Here is a 21,093-nt window from a genome sequence, read left to right on the forward strand (position 1 = left end):
TTAGCGGTTAAGCGCTTGCCTGTGAAGCCTAAGGACCCCGGTTCAAGGCTCGGTTCCCCAGGTCCCACGTTAGCCAGATGCACAAGGGGGTGCACGCGTCTGGAGTTCGTTTGCAGCGGCTGGAAGCCCTGGCGTGCCCATTCTCTCTCTCTCCCTCTATCTGTGTTTCTCTCTGTGTCTGTCTCTCTCAAATAAATAAATAAATAAAATTTTTTTTAAAAAAACTAGATCTGGGCTGGAGAGATGGCTTAGCGGTTAAGCGCTTGCCTGTGAAGCCTAAAGACTCCAGTTTGAGGCTCGATTCCCCAGGACCCACGTTAGCCAGATGCACAAGGGGGTGCACGCGTCTGGAGTTCATTTGCAGTGGCTGGAGGCCCTGGCGCGCCCATTCTCTCTCTCTCTCTCTCTCTATCTATATCTATATCTGTATCTGCCTCTTTCTCTGTCTGTCGCTCTAAATAAATAAATAATAAATGAGAAAATTTAAAAACAACTAGATCTTCCCATTACATGACTATGGGTAAACTAAATCATTTGATTTTATAGATTTACTTTCCTCATCTGTAAAATGGGGATCCCAATAGCAGTGCATTCTTCACAAGGGATTAAATCCCACGTCAAGTGTCATAAATACGGGTGCCAATGACTATTAGTGGGGCAGGGAGATGTCCCAGTGGGTAAGAGGACTTACTGGGCAAGCATGAAGACCTGAATTTGATGTTCCGCACCCACGTAAAAAGCCAGGTGTGGCTTTGCATGCCAGTAACCCGGGGGGGGGGGTGCGCAGAGACAGGAGAGTCCTGGGGGCTCCTCGTCAGCCGCTATAACCAAAAAATAAGCAAACTCCAGGTTCAGTGACTTTGTTCCAAGGAAATAAAGTGAAAGAACAATAGAGGAGGATGCCTGGTATTCTCTTCTGACCGTCACACCCATATACGTGCAAATATCACACACATGTACCCAGCTCTCTCACACATACCACACATCACACACACACACACACACACACACACACACACACACAGTTAATTACTATCCTTTTGCTTTTCTTCTCAGAAAACTTTGCTGCTACCAGGGTTTTGCCACCCTTATCTCGGGTGTAGTCATCCTTCTAGGACCCTGCAGGTACCTCTCATCTAGCTGAGCGCAGTAGCCCGTGAAGAAATTGTTTTCCCAGTGCTGCAGAGATGACCTCATGGTTAAGGCGCTTGCCTACAAAGCCAAAGGACCCAGGTTTGATTCCCCAGTATCCATGTAAGCCAGATGCATAAGGTGGTGCATGCATCTGGAGTTTGTCTGCAGTGGCTGGAGGCCCTAGCATGCCCATTCTCTCTCTCTCTGTCTCTTATCTGCCTTTCTCTCCTCTCTCTCTCTCAAATTAAATTGTTTTCTCCCAAAGCTCATCATCATTTTCTCAGAACCCCCCACTGGCACTCAGTTTCCCTTTCAACTATAACCCTCTGCAGGATCTTCTCTCCAACCTCGCCCAGGCTCCCGTGGGCCCTCCCTGCAGCTCCACCCCATTTCACACCCGCCTGTTCCTTCCATCTCTGCACATCTGCCATGCTGTTTCCTGCGCGGGTGTTACGGCTCATCTCACGGACTCGGTTGTAGCAGGAGAAGTCATTTGCCCCCACAGCTACATGAATGATGGCTTTTACTGCTGTTTCTACAAATGCCGCTGTCATGCCGCTGTCTCCGTGACAGCTGCTACCACCAGCAGCTCACTTGTACTGCATGCTTCTTTTCTACTCTAGGATTGGACTCTGCACATCACACATCTTAGCTCATTGAAGCATCATAGCACCCTCTAAATTCAATCTTACAGAGGAAATAACTTAGATTTAGAAGTAAAGACTTGGGCTGAAGAGATGGCTTAGCGGTTAAAGCAGTTGCCTGCAAAGCCGAAGAACCCAGGTTCGATTCCCCAGGACCCATGTGAGCTGATTCCATTGCTGGAATACTGGTGATAAAAACTGTTAGATATTATCATTTTCGGGTTTTTTTTTTCCTTTAGAAATTCTTCCAGTACTCCAGGGCTTCACAACCCTTATCTCATCCTTACAGAGCCCTGCAAGTACCTCTCACCTTGCTGAGTCTAGTTACAGAATTTATTTCCTTGCACTGAGCTGAAATGGACATCTGTTCCTTGTATGCATTGATCTTGATTTTGATATCTGGGCCCACCTACAGAAAAAGCCATTGCAAACAGTCATGTATGCTGAATTCACTAAGTCTCAATTTCTCTTCACTATAGCCTACAGACCTATGTTGTTAGAACAATCTACTCTACAGATGAGGAAACTACAGCTCAAGAGACCAAGTAGTATATCCAGAGTCAGAATCAGCACATTGCACAGGTGCGATTCAAACCTAGCTTTCATGTGAGACATGAAACCAGCATTCTTCTTTAATTTTTATTTTCATTTTCATTTTTACTTTTGTTTTTTGGTTTTTCAAGGTTGGGTCTCACTCTAGCTCAGGCTGACCTGGAATTCACTATGTAGTCTCAGGGTGGCCTCGAACTCTTGGCGATCCTCCTACCTCTGCCTCCCGAGTGCTGGGATTAATGGCATGCACCACCACGCTTGGCTGAACCCAGCATTCTTAATTATTGCATTATGATGCCTCCCTATAAAAGGCCCTATCTAGCCGGGCGTATGCCATTAATCTCAGCACTCGGGAGGCAGAGGTAGGAGGATCGCCGAGAGTTTGAGGCCACCCTGAGACTACATAGTGAATTCCAGGTCAGCCTGAGCTAGAGTGAGACCCAACCTCGGGAAAAAAAAAAAAAAAGTCCCTATCTTCCTCAGCTATAAATCCCCATTTCTTCTTTAAAATGTTTTAGGGCTGGAGAGATGGCTTAGCAGTTAAGCGCTTGCCTGTGAAGCCTAAGGACCCCGGTTCGAGGCTCGGTTCCCCAGGTCCCACGTTAGCCAGATGCACAAGGGGGCGCACGCGTCTGGAGTTCGTTTGCAGAGGCTGGAAGCCCTGGTGTGCCCATTCTCTCTCTTCCTCTATCTGTCTTTCTCTCTATGTCTGTCGCTCTCAAATAAATAAATAAATAAATAATTTTTTTAAATGTTTTATTTTTATTTCCCTTTTTTAAAAAAATATTTTAATTTATTTATTAGAGACAGAGAGGAAGAGAGAGAGACAATGAATGGGCACACCAGGATTTCTAGCCACTACAAGTGGATTCCAGATGCATGCTCCACTATGTGCATCTGGCTTATGTGGTACCTAGAGAATAGAACTTGGGTCCTTAGACTTCTCAGGCAAGCACCTTAACCACTAAGCAATCTCTCCAGCCCTACATCCCCATTTCTTAAGAAATATCATCCCATGAGATGTTTTGTATTTTTGTACTTTTATTCCATCCTGGTCTCTTTCTAGTAGGCTAATGACCCTCTTGAATCTGAAGTCTAGAATGGAAATTGTCTGGGATGTGGCCCACCCATACCATGGCATTTGAATAATGTTCTTTTTCTAGCCACAACACTCCTTAGACAAGAGAAAAGAAGGCTGGGAAGCATGACTCATTCTTGGTAATCCATGCCAGACCATAATGATTACTGCTTATTTCTACTATATGGTCAGTAGATCCCACATTGCCTTTTGCCCATGACCATTCAAGAGCCATGACCAGACAAGGTACCATTCACATCTATAAGCCTAGATGCTTATAGAGTCAGTTTTCCCCTAACTTTAGCCAAGTTTTGGGATGTGGGGAGAAGATAGTTTTGGTGAATCAACGAACTCCAAAAACAGTGTTCTAGCAAGAAGAACATTAAAAACAGGGCTGAGAGAAATGAAATTACAGCCCAGCGGAGCCTCTCCCCTATATAACTACATACACGCTCAGAGCACTGACAAATGACACGTGAAGCCACAATTTTAGCCACAGAACCAAAATTCTAGCTTAATTCACAGCACTGATGCCTGTCCTAAAAGACTGGGTGAACCACTTAGCCATGGCCTTGAGCCCATACAAAGACCAAGTGTAGCACAATGCTTGAGTTATTCAGGGCATATGTAAGCCCTCTCCTGGACAGACACCTCTGCTTCTAGCTCCTGGTGCCAACCCCGCCCCGCATGCTGCTCTGGCATGCACACAGGGCAGTATCCCCAACCTGAGATGGTTCTCATCCCCCCAACCCTGGTGGACTTACCCCTGGCAGGGTCTTCTGCTCATGCAGTGCACTCTGAGCCTTGAGAGCAGAGTCCCGGGCGCAGTAGGTGAGGAAGGCACAGCCTGGGGAGGAAGAGGCTGGCTCAGAGGGGGTTCTGAACCCCTCAAACATTCTTCTTAGAACAAAAACCAGGTAAGCTGACAAATGTGGGACCCACCCTCTTTTGAACAGTAGTAACACTGCTCCTGGGAAGCTTCCTCTAGCTCCCATTTTCTCTGAGTGGAGGGTCTTAACCTGCCTGGGGACCCGGGTCCCCGGCTCCAGCTTCCTCTCGTTTTCTCCTGGCCTCCTGCCCAGGAAACATATGCACCCACACCCAGTCACATGCTCATACAATCCCACAACTCCCCTCCCCACCCCAGCCACAGTCCTGCCGGGGCTAAACCTCCCTAAGCGGCTTTGCCTTCGTCTTTAAGTCAGACCCTCCCTCTGTTTCTGATGCAGACTCCCGGTGGGCGGCTCCGAGGATCAGCTTCAGTTCCCTCCCAGGTTCGCTTCACGTGGCAGGAGGAAGAGGAGGGTTGAGGGCCAGCTCCTTCCCAACACCTCCCCCTTTCTAAGTTTGAAGTTTTGAAATAAATTGAATTGATGCTTGGGAGATGGTTCTGGTTTTAGGGCTTCTAGTAAGTACGAAATTCTAGGGAGTTACTAATGCTATCTAAGGACCTTGGTCTGTCAGAATTGGGCCTTTTAGAAAATATTTTATTTATGAGTGAGAGAGAGCAAGAATGAGCACATCAGGGTTTCCTGCCACTACAAATGAACTCCATATCTGCACATGGGTATTAGGGAATCGAACCTGAGCCAACAGGCTTTGAAAGGCAGTACCTTTAACTGCTGAGCCATCTCCCTAGAATAGGATAGGGCTTCTTTATTAAAAACTTTTATTTATTTACTTTATTTACTTGAGAGAGGTAAAGGCAGAGAGAGAGGGATAATGTGGGTGTGCCAGGACCAGGACCTTCAGCCACTGCAAAATGAACTCCAGATGCATGTGCCACCTTGTGCAACTGACTTATATGGGTCCTGCGGAATCGTTCCTTTAAAAAGTCCAACAGGTATGCGGGCAAGGAGGGAATTTTTAGGTTGAACCAGAGAATCAGGCCTGCTACCCCTCTGTGCTCAGCCTCAGAATCTGTAGCCAGCCAGAAAGCACTGAGGCAGGCATGTCTTCCTTCCCAACATTCACTGAGCACTCACTCATTCTGAAAATACCCAGCACTTTATTATTATTATTATTATTAGGGTGGGGCAGTATGATGGGCTTGGGGATAGACAGAGAGGCATTTATGGAGATTAGGTAATAAGCCAGGCATGCCTTTAATCCCAGCACTTGGGAGCCAGAGGTAGGAGGATCGCCATGAGTTCGAGGCCACTCTGAGACTACATAGTGAATTCTAGTTCAGCCTGGGCTAGAGCAAGACCCTACCTCGAAAAACAGAGAGAGAGAGAGAGAGAGAGATTATATAATAAATCATGAGGGGCCTTTGAGTCCAAAGGGTTGAGGAATATATCCAAGAAGTCATTGAGGGGATATAACTTAGCATGACTAAGGTTGATCCCCAGTACCATGAATGAATGAAGTCCTCAAGAATAAAGACATTAAATCATTTGGGCCAGTTGTAAAGAAGAGTTGCGATTATTTCAGGCAGAGGAAACAGTATGATGAAGAATGACTCAAGAATGTAGTGTGTTAAAGGCCTTCATAATTGAAGGAAAAGGTGATGACGGAGAGCCAGGCATAGTGATGCACATCACCCAGCACTCAGGAGGCAGAGGTAGGAGGATCGCAGTGAGTTTGAGGCCACCCTGAGACTACAGAGTGAATTCCAGGTCAGCTTGGGCTAGAATAAGACCCTACCTGGAAAAAAAAAAATAGAGAAGAGACTAATTGGAAGGGGAGGGGACTCAACGGGGGTTGATTTGAGAAGGGGAGGATGGGGATTACCATGGTGTATTATTTATACTTATGGAAGATATTAATAAAAACTTTCTTTTTTACAAAAAGAAGGTAGCCAGGTGTAGTGGCACACGCTTTTAATCCCAGCACTTGGGAGACAGAGGTAGGAGGATTGCCAGGAGTTGGAGGCCACCCTGAGACTACATAGTGAATTCTAGGTCAGTCTGGGCTACAGTGAGACGCTACCTCAAAAAGCAAAAAAAAAAAAAAGAAAGAAAAAAGAAAAAAATTAAAATTAAAAAACAGCATGTAGCCTTTGGGGTGGTGAATGGGGCAGAGTAACTAGTGAGGTATGCAGGAATCAGGCTATATATAGCCATAGAGGCTTCCATCAGATTTTGAACTTTTTCCTAAGAGCATTGAAGAGACACTGAGGTGTATTAATCAGGGTTGTGACATAATAAGATCCATGTTTTGATTTGTTTTTTTTTTTTGTTTGTTTGTTTTCCCAAAAGCCCTCTTGAGTGGATGTGGGAAACTGTTAGGAACTGGTGCAGTTTTCCACTTAGACCTCAGCAGACAAATAGGAACTTTTTTTTTTTTTTCTGGTATCTTCTGTAGGGCTTTCTCCTTAAGCCCAGCAGGTTAACCATGGTTTATTGAGAACACCTGGTGGTGGCTGGGAAGGGTTTGGGACTTTCTAATTCACAGGCCAAGGTTGTTTTCAAAGCACTGTTTCCCTCAGTACCCAGCCATCAAAAGGAAAATGAGTCACTCTAGCATTTGCACGTCATAGTTGCTGGGGAGAGAGTGGGGATGATGCTGACTTGGGGACCCTTCATATCTTCTTGCAAGGCGACCCTTTCCTTGGAGAGGTGTAGGTTGGTTTGGAAATAAAGTCTCACTTATATAACTGCTCCATCTGTTGCCACTAAATCTTAATATGTGACCTCAGAACTAGAGGCAGGGGAGTTACCTGGGGAGCTCTGGGGTCCAGTTGCTACCTAAAGGAACCTATGCAAGAAAGCCTGGGGTAGGGGATGGAAGAATGGAAGGACAAAATTACAGACAGCATGGCTTGAAGGGAAGATAAAAGAAAAGAAAAGCTGAAAGAATGGTGGCTAAATGAGGGAGAGAGGATGAGGAAACACTTTAGAGATTGTTTTAGTAAGACTTAAAGGTGTTCTAGACATTTTCTTTATTGTACAAAGAGCCTACAGAGATTAGCTTTATACTCACATGCTGAAATCAATGTCTAGAAAATGAATTATTATAAGTGGATAGCCAGAAAGATAGGCAGTTGGGCCACAGTATAAGGAATGTGGATGATGGGATCTTGTCCTCTTGACCCCTTAAACATAACCTCACCCCAAAGGGTAGCATCTGTACCCTTATTCAGATGGTCCAGCTCTGCTATGGGCATTTTACTGAAGCCCCTATATGGGTGTGCTAAAGAATGACCTAGGGTCTTCCAGAGAAAATGATGGGGCAGTCTGATCCCAGCTCTCAGGCCTTGGGAATGTACCTGGAGTGCTACCCAAGACCTGCCTCTCCTCTCTTAGGAATACTGTGGAGGGTAGCTGGTGGCCTTTCCCCTACCCAAATCCGGAATCCCCAGAAGAGTGGTGATATGGAGAGACTAACATGTTTCTCTTCAAGTTATTAATCCATGATTCTGGCTCTGTTGTTCCAGCCCAGCCTGTACAGACTTTTCTGCATGTAAACAAGTCTCCTCCCTTCTCTACAGGAAGAAAGGGGTGTGGTTGGACAGGACCATGGTGCCTCTGTCTTTCTGGCAAGGGCAGTGAGAAGATTCCGCCACCCTTCTATCTGAACATCCCCCCACCCCACACCCAGAGTACAGTGGCCTGGCACCAGCCTGTAAGGAAAGGAAAACAGAAGGCCATCAAGAGGATTAGGGAGGAGCCAAGAAACACAGAGGGCAAAGGAAGTCAGGGTTCAACTAAGGGGAAAATCTTAAGATGAAGGAGACACTGGGTAAAAGTTCCTAGCTGAGGTTGGGCTTCTGGAGTCAAATCAGAAGAGGTGAAAGAGTGTTGAGTTGTACCAAAGGGTATGAAATATTGGGGGTCATTGTCAAACACGAAGGAGTCATTTGGTTCTGAGAGATTCCTGAGGTGGATTGTATGAGTTAGACAGGTCTGGGTTTCTGAAGGAGAGGAGAGTTTGGTTGGGGCAGAGGGTTAGGCTGAGAGTCAAGTGAAGGCTCTGGGGAAGAGGAGAAGGTGGCTGGAACAGGATGCCTGAGAGAAGGGTGCTAATCCAAGATGTGTGTGAATGGTTAGGCCCGAGTGGGGACAGCGCCACACAGGGAGGACGTAAGGGCTACATAGGTCCAGGGTTCAGGAGATAGGCTATCAGAGAGCTAGAAAGCAGAATAAGTTTCCCAATTCCAGGATACCGGGTGTCCGATGAGAGGGATGGTGGAGAGGTCCAGCTGCGAGGTGGGGATAGCTGGGATGCGAGAAGTAAGAGAGGATTTGGAGGTTAGAGTGAAGACCATATTCGGGGACCAAGAGCGATGCATCCATCAGAAGGAAGATGTCAAGGGGAAATTTTCTGGGTCTTGGGGCTGTGTGATCGGAGGGGAAGGGGACAGAACCGAGGTGGGGGAGGCAGGCGATGAACTGGTGTTGGGTTAGCTCGAGGGTAGGACCGGGATTGGGATCGGGGCTGGGCCGGGCTGCACTCTAATTGGATTCGGGGCTGGGCTGGGCTGGACTGGGCTGACCCCCGCGCACCTTTGTGGAGGCCGGTGAGCCGGTCCTTCAGCACCGTCAGCTCGTAGATGCGGCCGAACTCCTCGAAGAGCGGCTTGAGGTCCTGCTCGTCCAAGCCCCGCGGGATCTGCCCCACGAACAGCTTGATGGCGTCGTGGTCCTTCATGGGCACGGCGGGACCCGGGTTGAGCCCGCTCATGCCGACGCCGCTGTCCGCGGTGCTGAAAGCCAGGCGCGGGCCGGGACCGGGGCCGGCGGGAGGCGCAGACCCTCCGGGCGCCGCCGAGGCCATCTCCCCGCCCCGGTCCACCCTGCCGCCGGGTCCCGCCTCGTCCCCTCCCTGGACCGCTGGCGAGGGCCAGGGGGGAGGGGGCGGGGCCCGGGCGGCGAGGGCGGGGGGCTGCTGGGGGGGGAGCGGGGGGCGGGGTCCGGCGGCTTGGGGGGGGTAGTGGGCGTGGCCGTGGGCAGGGCCTGATGCCCAGGCGGGCGGGACGCTTTTTATTTTGGTGGGGGGAGAGATGCTGTGTGTGTGTATAAAGGTGGGGGGCGGGTGTCTGGCTCAGAACTGCCCCGCGCGCGCGAGGCTCTCGGGGCTCCCCGAGCCCCAGCCCCAGCTCCCGCCCCTCCCACCCCGCGCTTGGTGACGTCAAGCAGCGGGCCACCTGAGTCTACGCAAGTCATTTGCATACCGAGGAAGCGGTGGCCAATCAGAGTGGGAGTTGGCGGGGCTCTGGGAGGTGGGAGGGGCGGCCGGGCTCACGCGCTCCAGGCTCGCCATGGCAACGGGACCCGGGGATGGATGCTCTGTGCGCCTGTGTGTGTGTGTGTGTGTGTGTGTGTGTGTGTGTGTGTGTGTGTGTGTGCGCGCGCTCGTGTGATGCGCGCGGGCGTGGCCGCGGAGCGCGCGTGTGCGCTTCGGACCCCGGGGAGGGGAAGTGGCTTCGTCACGCGTGGCGCTGTCTGCGGGGGCGGGAGCCCGTGGGTCGTCACGCGCGCGCACACGCAGGCACACACCTCCCCGCAGCCCGAGCGCTCTCCGGCGGGGGTGGACGGGGATTCCTCGTCTCCATCCCGCTGACGGAAGCCGGGGCCACCGCGCCCCGTTGCGCGCCTCTCCTGACTGCCGCGCCTCGCTCACACGCGCTCGTGTCCTCCCCCACCACCCCGAGCCTGAAAAGAAACCGTGAGACAACCTCCCCGCCCCCGGAACACTTCTTCACCCTGGTTTTCTTCCTCGCCAGAGTGAGGGAACTTAGGTTAGCCACGTTTACTATGCACCCCGTTATATGCTCCAGGTACCCAGTTCATCCCAATTCTGGGAGCGCAGGAGGGTAAGCCTCCTTTTCCATGAAAGGTCGCTGAGGGGTCCAGGAGGTTAGGGTCTACCTGCCCCCAACATTTGCTGAGCCCAGGGCAAAGAAGAAATAGAAGCTGACATACCTTGTGTCTAAACATCTACAAAGCACAGTTGGCTAAAATGTTTTTTTTTTACATGCACAGAAAGACAGATGATGAAAATGTATGTAAAGCTATGTTTTTTTTGTTTGTTTGTTTTTGTTGTTGTTTGTTTTAGGTTTTTTGAGGTAGGATTTCACTCTACTCCAGGCTGACCTGGAATTCACTATGTGTCAGGGTGGCCTCGAACTTATGATAATCCTCCACCTCTGCCTCCCGAGTGCTGGGATGTTTTCCTTTTTATGTGGCATTTGGCACAATATCAGAGCTGATGTCTTTTTTTTTCTCCTTCGTATGTCTGCGTATTATCTTAAAGGGGCAGTACTGTTTAGACAAAATTGCAATATAATAAACATTACATATTTATAGCATAAATGTTTTCTTGCCTTATTCCGTACAAACGTTAAATAAAGCCAGGTGTAGTGGTGTACGCACCGCCTTTAATCCCAGCGCATGGGAGGCAGAGGTAGGAGGATCGCCATGAGTTCAAGGCAACCCTGAGACTACATAATGAATTCCAGGTCAGCCTAGGCTACAGTGAGACCCTACCTCAAAAAAAGAGTTAAATATATTGTTTCATTAGAGATGTTGTTTTTGTCAGGGTCTTGGTGTATAGCCTAGGATGACCTTGAACTTATGATCCTCCTACTAGATATTTTAAATTGTTTTAGTTTATTGGCACATGTGTGTGTGTGTGGGAATGCCAGGACCTCACAGGCAAGGGTCTTAAACACTAAGCCATCTCTCCAGCCCTGATTATGAATTTTTTTGAGGTAGGGTCTCAGTCTAGCCCAGGCTGACCTGGAATTCACTATGTAGTCTCAGGATGGCCTCAAACTGTCAGCGATCCACCTACCTCTGCCTCAGAGCGCTGGGATGTAAAAGAAGATTAATTTATTTATTTGCAGGGACAGAGAGAGAAAGAGACAGAGAGAATATGGGTGTTCCCGGGCCTCTTGCCATTGCAAACAAACTCCAGATGCATGCACCATTTTGTGCATCTGGCTTTTCATGGGTTCTGGGGAGTCAAACCAGGCTGTCAGGCTTTCCAAGCAAGTGCCTTTAGCCAGTGAGCCCATGAAATGTTTTTTATTTGCCAAAACGTTTTTCTTTCATTCAAGTTTTATATTTCATATGGTTTTATTTTTTTCCCAAGGTAGTGTCTTGCTGTACCTCAGGTTGACCTGGGATTAGTCTCAGGCTGGGCTCAAACTCACAGTAATCCTACTACCTCTGCCTACCAAGTGCTGGGATTAAAGGCGTGTGCCACGAAGCCCAGCAGAAAACATGATTTTAAATGTAGATACCCTCAAAACAGAGCTGCAAAATACACAATGTAAAAATCACAAAAGCAAAGGAGAAACATACAAATTCACAATTTTGGTTAGAGACTTCAATGTCTCTCTTTCAACAACTGATAAAAATAAAATCAGATATATTCTCCACCACCATAGTTACAGCAAGCATATAGAACAATGCTATCAACCAACAGGATGTAATCTGCATTTATGCCTGTAGTCACAGAACTTGGGAAGCTGAGGCAAAAGGGTTGCTTGAGTTTAGGAGTTCAAGACCAGCTTGGGGAAAAAAAAGTGTTTTCTCACAAAAACAAAACATCATACTCCTTACTCTAAGGATAATGAAAAGAAACCTCAATAAATGTAAGAAAAATTGAAACCATGTACCATGTGTTCTACCAACAATGGGCTTGAAATAGAAATCAATAGCAGAACATTTCCGAATATCTGGAAATCAAACAATAACTTTATAAACAACCCATAGGTAAAAGATAATCTCAAGGAAAAAATATTAAATATTTTGCCAGGCATGGTGGCACACGCCTTTAGTCCCAGCACTCAGGAGGCTGAGGTAGGAGGATTGCCATGAGTTCAAGGCTACCCTGAGAATACATAGTGAATCCCAGGTCAGCCTAGGCTAGAGCGAGACCCTACCTCAAAAAGCAAAAAAAATAAAATAAAATAAAATAAAATTTTTAATTAATTAATTAATTAATGAGAGAGAGCGAGAGAAAGGATGGGTGCACCGGGGCCTCTAGCCAGTGCAAATGAACTCCACAAGCACCACCATGTGCATCTGTTTTATGTGGGTACTGGGGAATTGAACATGGGTCCTTTGGCTTCTTAGGCAAATGCCTTAACCATTAAACCATCTCTCCAGCCCTCATGGGATTTTTATTTTATCTTATTTTATTTATTTCTTTTGGAGGTTCAAGGTAGTTTCTCTCTCTAGCCCAGGCTGACCTGGAATTCTGTATGTATTCTGAGGGTGGCCTAGAACTCACAGCAATCCTCCTACCTCTGCCTCCCGAGTGCTGGGATTAAAGGCATGTGCCACCATACTCAGCCGGCATTTTTTTTCTGGAAAAAAATTTAAAATCCTGGAAAATGGGGCTAGGTAAATTGCTCAGTGGCCTGAGTTTGATGTCTACCACAACCCACCCTGTAAAAAGTTGGATGTGGCCATGTGCACCTATAACTCCAGGCCTGTGAGGGGTGACGGAAACCTGAGAGCCACTTAGCTTACCAGTTAGCCAGTCGACTAAAAATCAGCTATGGATTCAATGAATGATTCTGTCAGAAGGAAATAAAATGAAGAGCAAAAGAGACATGCACTCAAAATTCTCCTTTGGTCTCCACACACAGGCCCACAGGACACCTGCATCTGCACACACATGTACATACACTACATGTATACACACCACATGTGCTCAAAAAAATAACATGAAAGCCAGGCATAGTGGTGAATGCCTTTAATGCCAGCACTTGGGAGGCATAGTGAATTCCAGGTCAGCCTGGGCTACAATGAAACCCTATCTCAAAACTCCCCCTCAAAAAAATCATGTTTCCTTATTGGCCTCAAACTCATAATTCTGCCTCAAGCTTTCTATTGCTAAGATTACAAGTGTGCACTATTGGATTGATCCTTGCCAGGCAAGGACCCTACCACTAAAGTACCTACTCTCTAACCCCATAGTTACACTTGCAGTGAATAATTTGGAGCTAGAGAGATGGCTCAGCAGTTAAAGGAACTTGCTTTCAAAGCCTGATGGTGTGGGTTTGATTCCCTAGTACCCACATAAAGCCAGATACACAAAGTGGTGCACGCATTTACTGTTTGTTTGCAGTAGCCAAAGGCCCTGGCATGCCCATTCCCCTTCTCTCTCATTCTGTCTCTTTCCTTGAAAATAAATAAAAATTTTAAAATAAAGTGAGTAATTTGTAGGCCACACATAATTGGGTCTTTTTTGTTTGTTTGTTTTTTGTTTTTTGAGGTAAGGCCTCACTCTAGACCAGGCTGACCTGGAACTCACTATGTAGTCTCAGGGTGGCCTCGGACTCACAGCTATCCTCCTACCTCTGCTTGGATTAAAGGCATGTGTCACCATGCCCGGTTTTTCTTTTCTTTTCTTTTCTTTTCTTTTCTTTTTAAATCTACCTTAACAATGTTCACCTTAGTTGGCATTTTTAAGCCATTTATATTTAATATAATTGTTATCATGTTAGGGCTAAGTATGCCACCTATATTTTCCTTTCCTCTGTTCTTCGTTTCTGTTTCCCATCTTGCCTTCCTGTGAGTAGTTTATTTTTTTCTGAGTATATTATACATACATGGCTTATCACTGCTTACTATTTTATTATTTTGAGTGAAGCATTGAAGCCTTACATATCTGAAAGTCCCTTTAGCCTCCACCATGTATAATTGTCTTGAATATTTTCTCTATATGCTCTGAGAACCACATCACACAATGTTACCAAACACCATTGAAATAAGCAGTAATTGTATTTACCCATGTTTCTGTCTTCCCATTGCTCTTTTTTTAAAAAATATATTTTATTTATTTAATTAAGAGAGAGAGAGATGTAGAGAGTAAGAAAGAGAGAATGGGCATGCCAGGGCCTCCATCCACTGCAAACAAACTCCAGATGCGTGTGCCACCATGTGCATCTGGCTCACATGGGGCCTGGAGAATCAAACTTGGTTCCTTAGGCCTTGCAGGCAAATGCCTTAACCACTAAGCCATCTCTCTAGCCCTGCCCTTCCTTCCTTCCTCCCTCCCTCCCTCCCTCCCTCCCTCCCTCCCTCCCTCCCTTCCTTCCTTCCTTCCTTCCTTCCTTCCTTCCTTCCTTCCTTCCTTCCTCCCTCCTTCCCTCCCTCCCTCCCTTCCTCCCTTCCTTCCTTCCTTTCTTTCCTTCTTTCTTTTTTCTTTCAAAGTAGGGTTTCACTCTAGCCTGGGCTGACCTGGAATTTACCCTGTAGTCCTGCGCTGGCCTCAACCTCACAGTGATCCTCCTACCTCTGCTTCCCCAGTTCTTTCTGGAATTAAAGACATGAACAACCATGGCCAGCTTTTCTCTTTTGAGGGGGAAGTGGGGTTTCAAGAAAGGATCCAGGTCTCTAGCCCAGGTTGACCTGGAAGTCACTATGTAGTCTCAGGGTAGCCTTGAACTCACATCAATTCACCTACCTCTGCCTCCTGAGTGCTGAGATTAAAGTGGTATGCCACCATGCCTGGCCCTGGTGTTCCTGTTTTATAATAGTCCGAGATTGCCTCTCATTTCTTTTATATTTTAAGATTGTTCTTCATGAAGAAAGAATGTAAGAGCCAAAGGAAGGGTACCACTCCTTACAATGCAACTGTCCACACAAAAATTGGCCTGGATATCCACGACCTCACAGTGCCTAGCAATACCTTCACAAGACCCTCATAATAGGCGAAAAAGACAATGACATCAAAATAAAAGAGAAACTAATGGAGAGAGGGAGGGGATATGATAGGAGAGTGGAGCTGTGAAGGGGAAAGGGGGAGAGGAGGGAATTATAATGGCTTATTGTCTGTAAATATAGACGTTGTCAATAAAATTCTTTAAAAATGTTCTTCAGTTATCCTTCCATGGTTGGTGACAGATTCTTAAATTTCCCTAAGAATGTCTTGATTTCTTCTTCATTCCTACAGGAAGCATTTGCTGAGTGTTGAGTTTTGGCTTGGTAACCCTTTCCTTTCAACACTTAAAACAGGCCGGGCATGGTGGTAGGAAGATCCCCGTGAGTTTGAGGTCACCCTGAGACTACATAGTGAATTCCAGGTGCACCTGAGCTAGAGAGAAACCCTACCTCAAAAAACAAAAACAAACAAAAACCCATCAGGAACCTCTTCTTTGCCGCTTTCAGAGTTCCTGGTGTGAAGGCTGCTGCCATCCCAATTGATTTTCTCTCATAGATAAATGTCATCACTTTGCAACAATTCTATTTTTGTCTTTATGTTTGACTATTTTGTGTCCTGATAGGGATTTCCTTGGCTTTATCCACTTTGGGTTTGCTTTGCTTCTTTTAGATTTGTTTCTTTTGCTAAACTTGGTTCGTTTTTGGCCATTTTTTCTCTTGTTATTTATTTACTTATGAGAGAGAGTGAGTGTGAGAGAAAAAGAGGTAGACAGAGAATGGACATGCCAGGGCCTCCAGCCATAGCAAACAAACTCCAGATACATGCACAACCTTGTGCATCTGACTTATGTGAATCCTGGACCCTCTCTCTCTCTCTTTTTTTCCCCCCTGGTTTTTCAAGATAGGGTCTCGCTCTAGCCCAGGCTGACCTGGAATCACTATGTAGTCTCAGGCTGGCCTTGAACTCACAATGATCCTCCTACTCAGGTCATCAGCTTTGCAAGTAAGCACCTTTAACCACTGAGCCCATCTCTCAGCCCCTGTTCTATTATTTCAAATTATATTTTATTAAGTTTTAAAATGTAGTGTGATAGTTTGAATGTATATATGGCCCCATAGGCCCAGATGTTTCATTAAAATTTAACTTCCAACTTTAGCCCCTAGTAGGCAGATTCCTGTGACTGGGAGCGTGTAACTGGGGGCAGATCCTTGAGTGTAGCCCTAAGGTGTGTCTGGGAAGAGATTTATTTGACATTCAGGCTTACTGGGTTCTGTCCGGAGCAGTTTGAATTCTGGTGGCTCATGCTGGCTGCTGCTGGTGTTTGGTTGTCTCTCTCTGCTTGGATGGATGGAAGCAGCTTCTTCTGCCATTGATGGACCGTCCCCACATCTGTAAGCTTGAAATAAACCCCTTCCTCTCATAAATGGTGTCCGGTTGGATGTTTGTCCCAACAAGGTGGAGCTGACTACAACAAGCAATATGTTTTCTTATGGTACACACACACACACACACACACACGTATATATATACCTTTGCTCCAGCCCAGGCTGACCTGGAATTCACTATGTAGTCTCTGCATGGTCTTGAACTCACAATGATCCTCCTACCTCTGCCTCCCCAAGTGCTGGGATTAAATGTGTGCGCTATCACGCCCAGCCCTGTAAATTTCGTTTTTATTTAAAGTTGGCTATGGGCTGGAGAGATGGCTTAGCGGTTAAGCGCTTGCCTGTGAAGCCTAAGGACCCCGGTTCGAGGCTCGGTTCCCCAGGTCCCACGTTAGCCAGATGCACAAGGGGGCGCACGTGTCTGGAGTTCATTTGCAGAGGCTGGAAGCCCTGGCACGCCCATTCTCTCTCTCTCCCTCTATCTGTCTTTCTCTCTGTGTCTGTCGCTCTCAAATAAATAAATAAATAAATAATTTTAAAAAATTAAAAAATAAAGTTGGCTAAAACCCCATTGTGTATATGCGCCACATTTTCATTATCTACTCATCAGTTAATAAGCATTTATGCTGGTTCCATTTCCTATCTATTGTAAATAGAACAGCAATGAAAACTGATGTGCAAGCATCTCTGTAGTAGGCTATAAAATCTCTTGGGTATACACACAGAAATGGTATGGCTGGGTCATATGGTAGATCTATGTTGAGCTTTTTGAGAAACGTCCACACTGACTTGCGTAGTGGCTACACGTGGGAACACTCCCACCAACAGTTAACCCTCACTGGCATGTGTTGTCTTTTGTTTCCTTCACCCCTCCTCCAGCCCTAAAGCAGAGTCTCGCTCTAGCCCAGGCTGACCTGGAATTCCCTTGATAGTCTCAGGGTGGCCTTGAACTCACAGTGATCCTCCTACCTCTGCCTCCCAAGAACTGAGACGATTTATTTACCCATTTTTGCTTTTTTGAGGTAGACTCTCACTCTAGCCCACATTGACCTAGAATCCACTATGTAGCCTCAGGGTAGCATGGAACTTTCTCGTACCTCTGCCTTCCACCTCTGCCTTCCGAGTGCTGGGATTTAAAGGCGTGCATCACCACGTCTGGAATTCAGTTGTTTTGTTAAAAAAAAAAAAAATTGAGGGGCTGGAGCTAGAGAGATGGCTTAGTGATTAAGGTATTTGCCTGCAAAGCCTAAGAACCCAAGTTTGTCTCCCCAAGTCCCATGTAAACCATATGTACAAGGTGATGCAAGCACATGGACGGCCATGCACACAAGGTGGTGCACACATCTGGAGTGTGATTTGCAATAGCTGGAAGGCCCTGGTGCGCCAATTCTCTCTCCATCTCTCTCATGCTCTTACTCATAAAAAAATTTTAAAGTATGAAAAGAAAAAAAAAATAGGGGGCTGGAGAGATGGCTTAGCAGTTAAGACGCCTATGAAGCCTAAGGACCTATGTTAACTCTCCAGATGCACAAGAGGGCGCACGCATCTGGAGCTCATTTGCAGTGGCTGGAGGCCCTGGCGCACCCATTCTTTCTCTCACTGCCTCTTTCTCATAAATAAATAACTAAAATATTTAAACATTTTTAAATTTATTTATTGAGAGAGAGAGGGTTCTTTCACTGCTATAAACGAACTCCAGATGCACGAGCCACTTGGTGCATCTGGCTTAACGAGGGTACTAGAGAATCGAACCAGGCCATCAAGCTTTGCAAGCAAGCATGTTAAATACTAAGCCATCTCTCCAGCCCGTCTTTTTCTTTTCTGTTTAGTTTTTTAAAAAATGTTTAAGAGGAGCGGCGCGGGGAGGGAGGGAGGGAGGACACGAGCTCACTGCCGTGTGCGCTGTGCGCTCGGTCCCTCTGTCGCCGCCGCCACCGCCCGTCTCGCCGCGTGCCCCTTTGCCGACGCCCCGCCGAAATGCTTCGACTGCCTACAGTCCTTCGATGAATGAGACCAGTGTCCCGGGCACTGGCTCCTCATCTCACTCGGGCTTATGCCAAAGATGTAAAATTTGGTGCGGAAGCCCGAGCCTTAATGCTTCAAGGTGTAGACCTTTCAGACGATGCTGTATCCGTTACGATGGGGCCAAAGGGAAGAACAGTAATTATTGAACAGAGTTGGGGAAGTCCTAAAGTAACAAAAGATGGTGCGACTGTTGCAAAGGCAGTTGACTTAAAGGATAAGTATAAAAATATTGGAGCTAAACTGGTTCAGGATGTTGCCAACAACACGGATGAAGAGGCTGGGGATGGCACCACCGCTGCTACAGGACTGGCACGCTCAGTTGCCAAGGAAGGTTTTGAGAAGATCAGCGAAGGCGCTAATCCAGTGGAAATCAGGGAGGTGCAACGTTGCCTGTTGATGCTGTCATTGCTGAACTTAAGAAGCAGTCTAAACCTGTGACAACACCTGAGGAAACTGCTCAGGTTGCTACAGTTTCTGCTAATGGAGACAAAGAACTCAGAACCATCATTTCTGAAGCCATGAAAAAGGTTGGAAGAAAGGGTGTCGTCACAGTGAAGGATGGAAAAACGCTGAATGATGAATTAGAAATTATTGAAGGCCTGAAGTTTGATAGAGGCTATCTTTCACCATACTTTATTAACACATCAAAAGGTCAAAAATGTGAATTCCAGGATGCCTATGTTCTGTTGAGTAAAAAGAAAATTTCTAGTGTTCAGTCCATTGTACCTGCTCTTGAAATTGCAAATGCTCGCCGTAAACCCTTAGTCATAATTGCTGACGATGTCGATGGTGAAGCTCTGAGTCCACTGCTTTTTTTTTTTTAATTTTTATTAGCATCTTCCATGATTATTAAAAAAAGTCCCATGGTAATTCCCTCCCCCCCCCACTTCCACTGGTTTTAAATAGGCTAAAAGTTGGTCTTCAGGTTGTAGCAGTCAGAGCTCTGGGTTTTGGTGACAATAGGAAGAACCAGCTTAAGGACATGGCTATTGCTACTGGTGGTGCACTGTCTGGAGAAGAGGGACTGACCCTAAATCTTGAAGATGTTCAGCCTCATGACTTAGGGAAAGTCGGAGAGGTCATTGTCACCAAGGATGATGCCATGCTTTTGAAAGGAAATGGTGACAAAACTCATATTGAAAAACGTATTCAAGAAATCACAGAGCAGTTAGACACCACAACTAGTGAATATGAAAAGGAAAAACTGAATGAGTGACTGGCAGAGCTTTCAGATGGAGTAGCTGTGCTGAAGGTTGGTGGGACACGCAATGTGGAGGTGAATGAGAAGAAAGATAGAGTTACAGACGCCCTCAATGCCACCAGAGCAGCTGTAGAAGAAGGCATCGGTCTGGGGGTGCTGCACTCTCCTCTGCTGCACTCCTGTTAATGAAGATCAAAAAATCGGTATAGACATTATTAGAAAATCACTCAAAATTCCTGCAATGACAATTGCTAAGAATGCAGGTGTTGAAGGATCTTTGATAGTTGAGAAAATCCTGCAAAGTTCCTCAGAAGCTGGCTATGATGCTATGCTTGGAGAATTTGTGAATGTGATGGAAAAGGGAATCATCAATCCAACAAAAGTTGTAAGAACTGCTTTAATGGATGCTGCTGGGGTGGCCACCCTGGTAACTACAGCAGACGTTGTAATCACAGAAATTCCCAAGGAAGAGAAGGAACCTGGAATGGGCACAATGGGAGGAATGGGTGGTGGTATGGGAGGGGCCATGTTCTAAGTCCTGGAATAGTGCTTTGCCATTTGTAATGAACTGTGACAGGAAGCTCAAGGCAGGATTCCTCATCAATAACTTCAAAGAAGTCAGTTGAGGAAAATGATGAAGAAAAAGGCTGGCTGATGTTTAAGCAAATCACTATAACCACGAGTTACTGGTTTCAGTTGACAAGATATACTGGTTTACTGCTGTCATTTGTCCATACCTACAGATAATTTATTTTGTATTTTTAATAAGAAGACATTTGTACATTCCTGATACTGGGTGCAAGAGCCACATACCAATGTACTGCGTTCAACTTAAATCAATGAGGCATTTCTACTACAATTCTGTTCAAGTCAGGATTTTAGTGCTTGCCATTGCCAGATAAGTTCAGAAGCAGCCTTTCTGTGGAGAGTAAAAATAATTGTACAAAGTAGACAAGTATCCAATTATGTGACAACCAACCTTTAACTTTAATCTGTTTAAAGTTAAAAAAAAATATTTAAGGGAGAGAAAGAGGCAGGTAGAGAGAGAACAAATGGGTGCCCCAGGGCCTCCAGCCACTGCCAATGAACTCCAGACGCATGAGCCACCTTGTTCATCTGGCTTAAATGATTCCTGGAAATTGAACCTGGGTCTTTAGGCTTCTTAGGCAAGTTCCTTAACCTCTAAGCAATCTCTCTAGCCCTCTTTTCTATTTCTTGTTCTTCTTTTTTGGTAGTTTGAACCTAACATGACTAGGTATGAATTATTTAGTACTGATTCTGCCTGGTGTTTCCTGAGATTAGGATCTTTGGTTTGTTGTCTATCTGTAATTTTGGAGAATTCTTTATTGTTATCACCTCATTACTATTCTCTTCATGTGCCTGGCTGCTTCTGATTATATGCTAGGCATTGTCTTTAAAAAATATTTTTAGAAATAATTGGAGGTCTGAAGGGGGCATGTTTTCTTTCTCCAAAATGGACCTAAATCTGTTTCTGGAAGGCATCAAGAG

The 21,093-nt window shown here is 46.2% G+C and overlaps 1 protein-coding gene and 1 pseudogene across 1 annotated transcript in view; one reads left to right on the plus strand and one right to left on the minus strand.

The window, feature by feature from the left end:
• Celf6 (CUGBP Elav-like family member 6) overlaps positions 1 to 9,090 on the minus strand; it is a 39,110-nt gene extending 30,020 nt beyond the window's left edge. The window contains exons 1-2 of the mRNA XM_004666714.3: positions 8,856 to 9,090; positions 4,173 to 4,255 (exon numbers count right to left, since the gene is read on the minus strand). Of these exons, the coding sequence (XP_004666771.1) occupies positions 4,173 to 4,255; positions 8,856 to 9,033 (261 nt within the window). The 5' untranslated portion in view covers positions 9,034 to 9,090. The remainder of the gene's footprint in view (positions 1 to 4,172; positions 4,256 to 8,855) is intronic.
• A 9,245-nt stretch (positions 9,091 to 18,335) lies between these two features.
• Positions 18,336 to 20,119, plus strand: LOC101598914 (annotated as a pseudogene).
• Positions 20,120 to 21,093: the final 974 nt, after the last annotated feature.

Source organism: Jaculus jaculus, chromosome 10 (genome assembly GCF_020740685.1).
Source record: "Jaculus jaculus isolate mJacJac1 chromosome 10, mJacJac1.mat.Y.cur, whole genome shotgun sequence".
Taxonomy (NCBI): Eukaryota; Metazoa; Chordata; class Mammalia; order Rodentia; family Dipodidae; genus Jaculus; species Jaculus jaculus.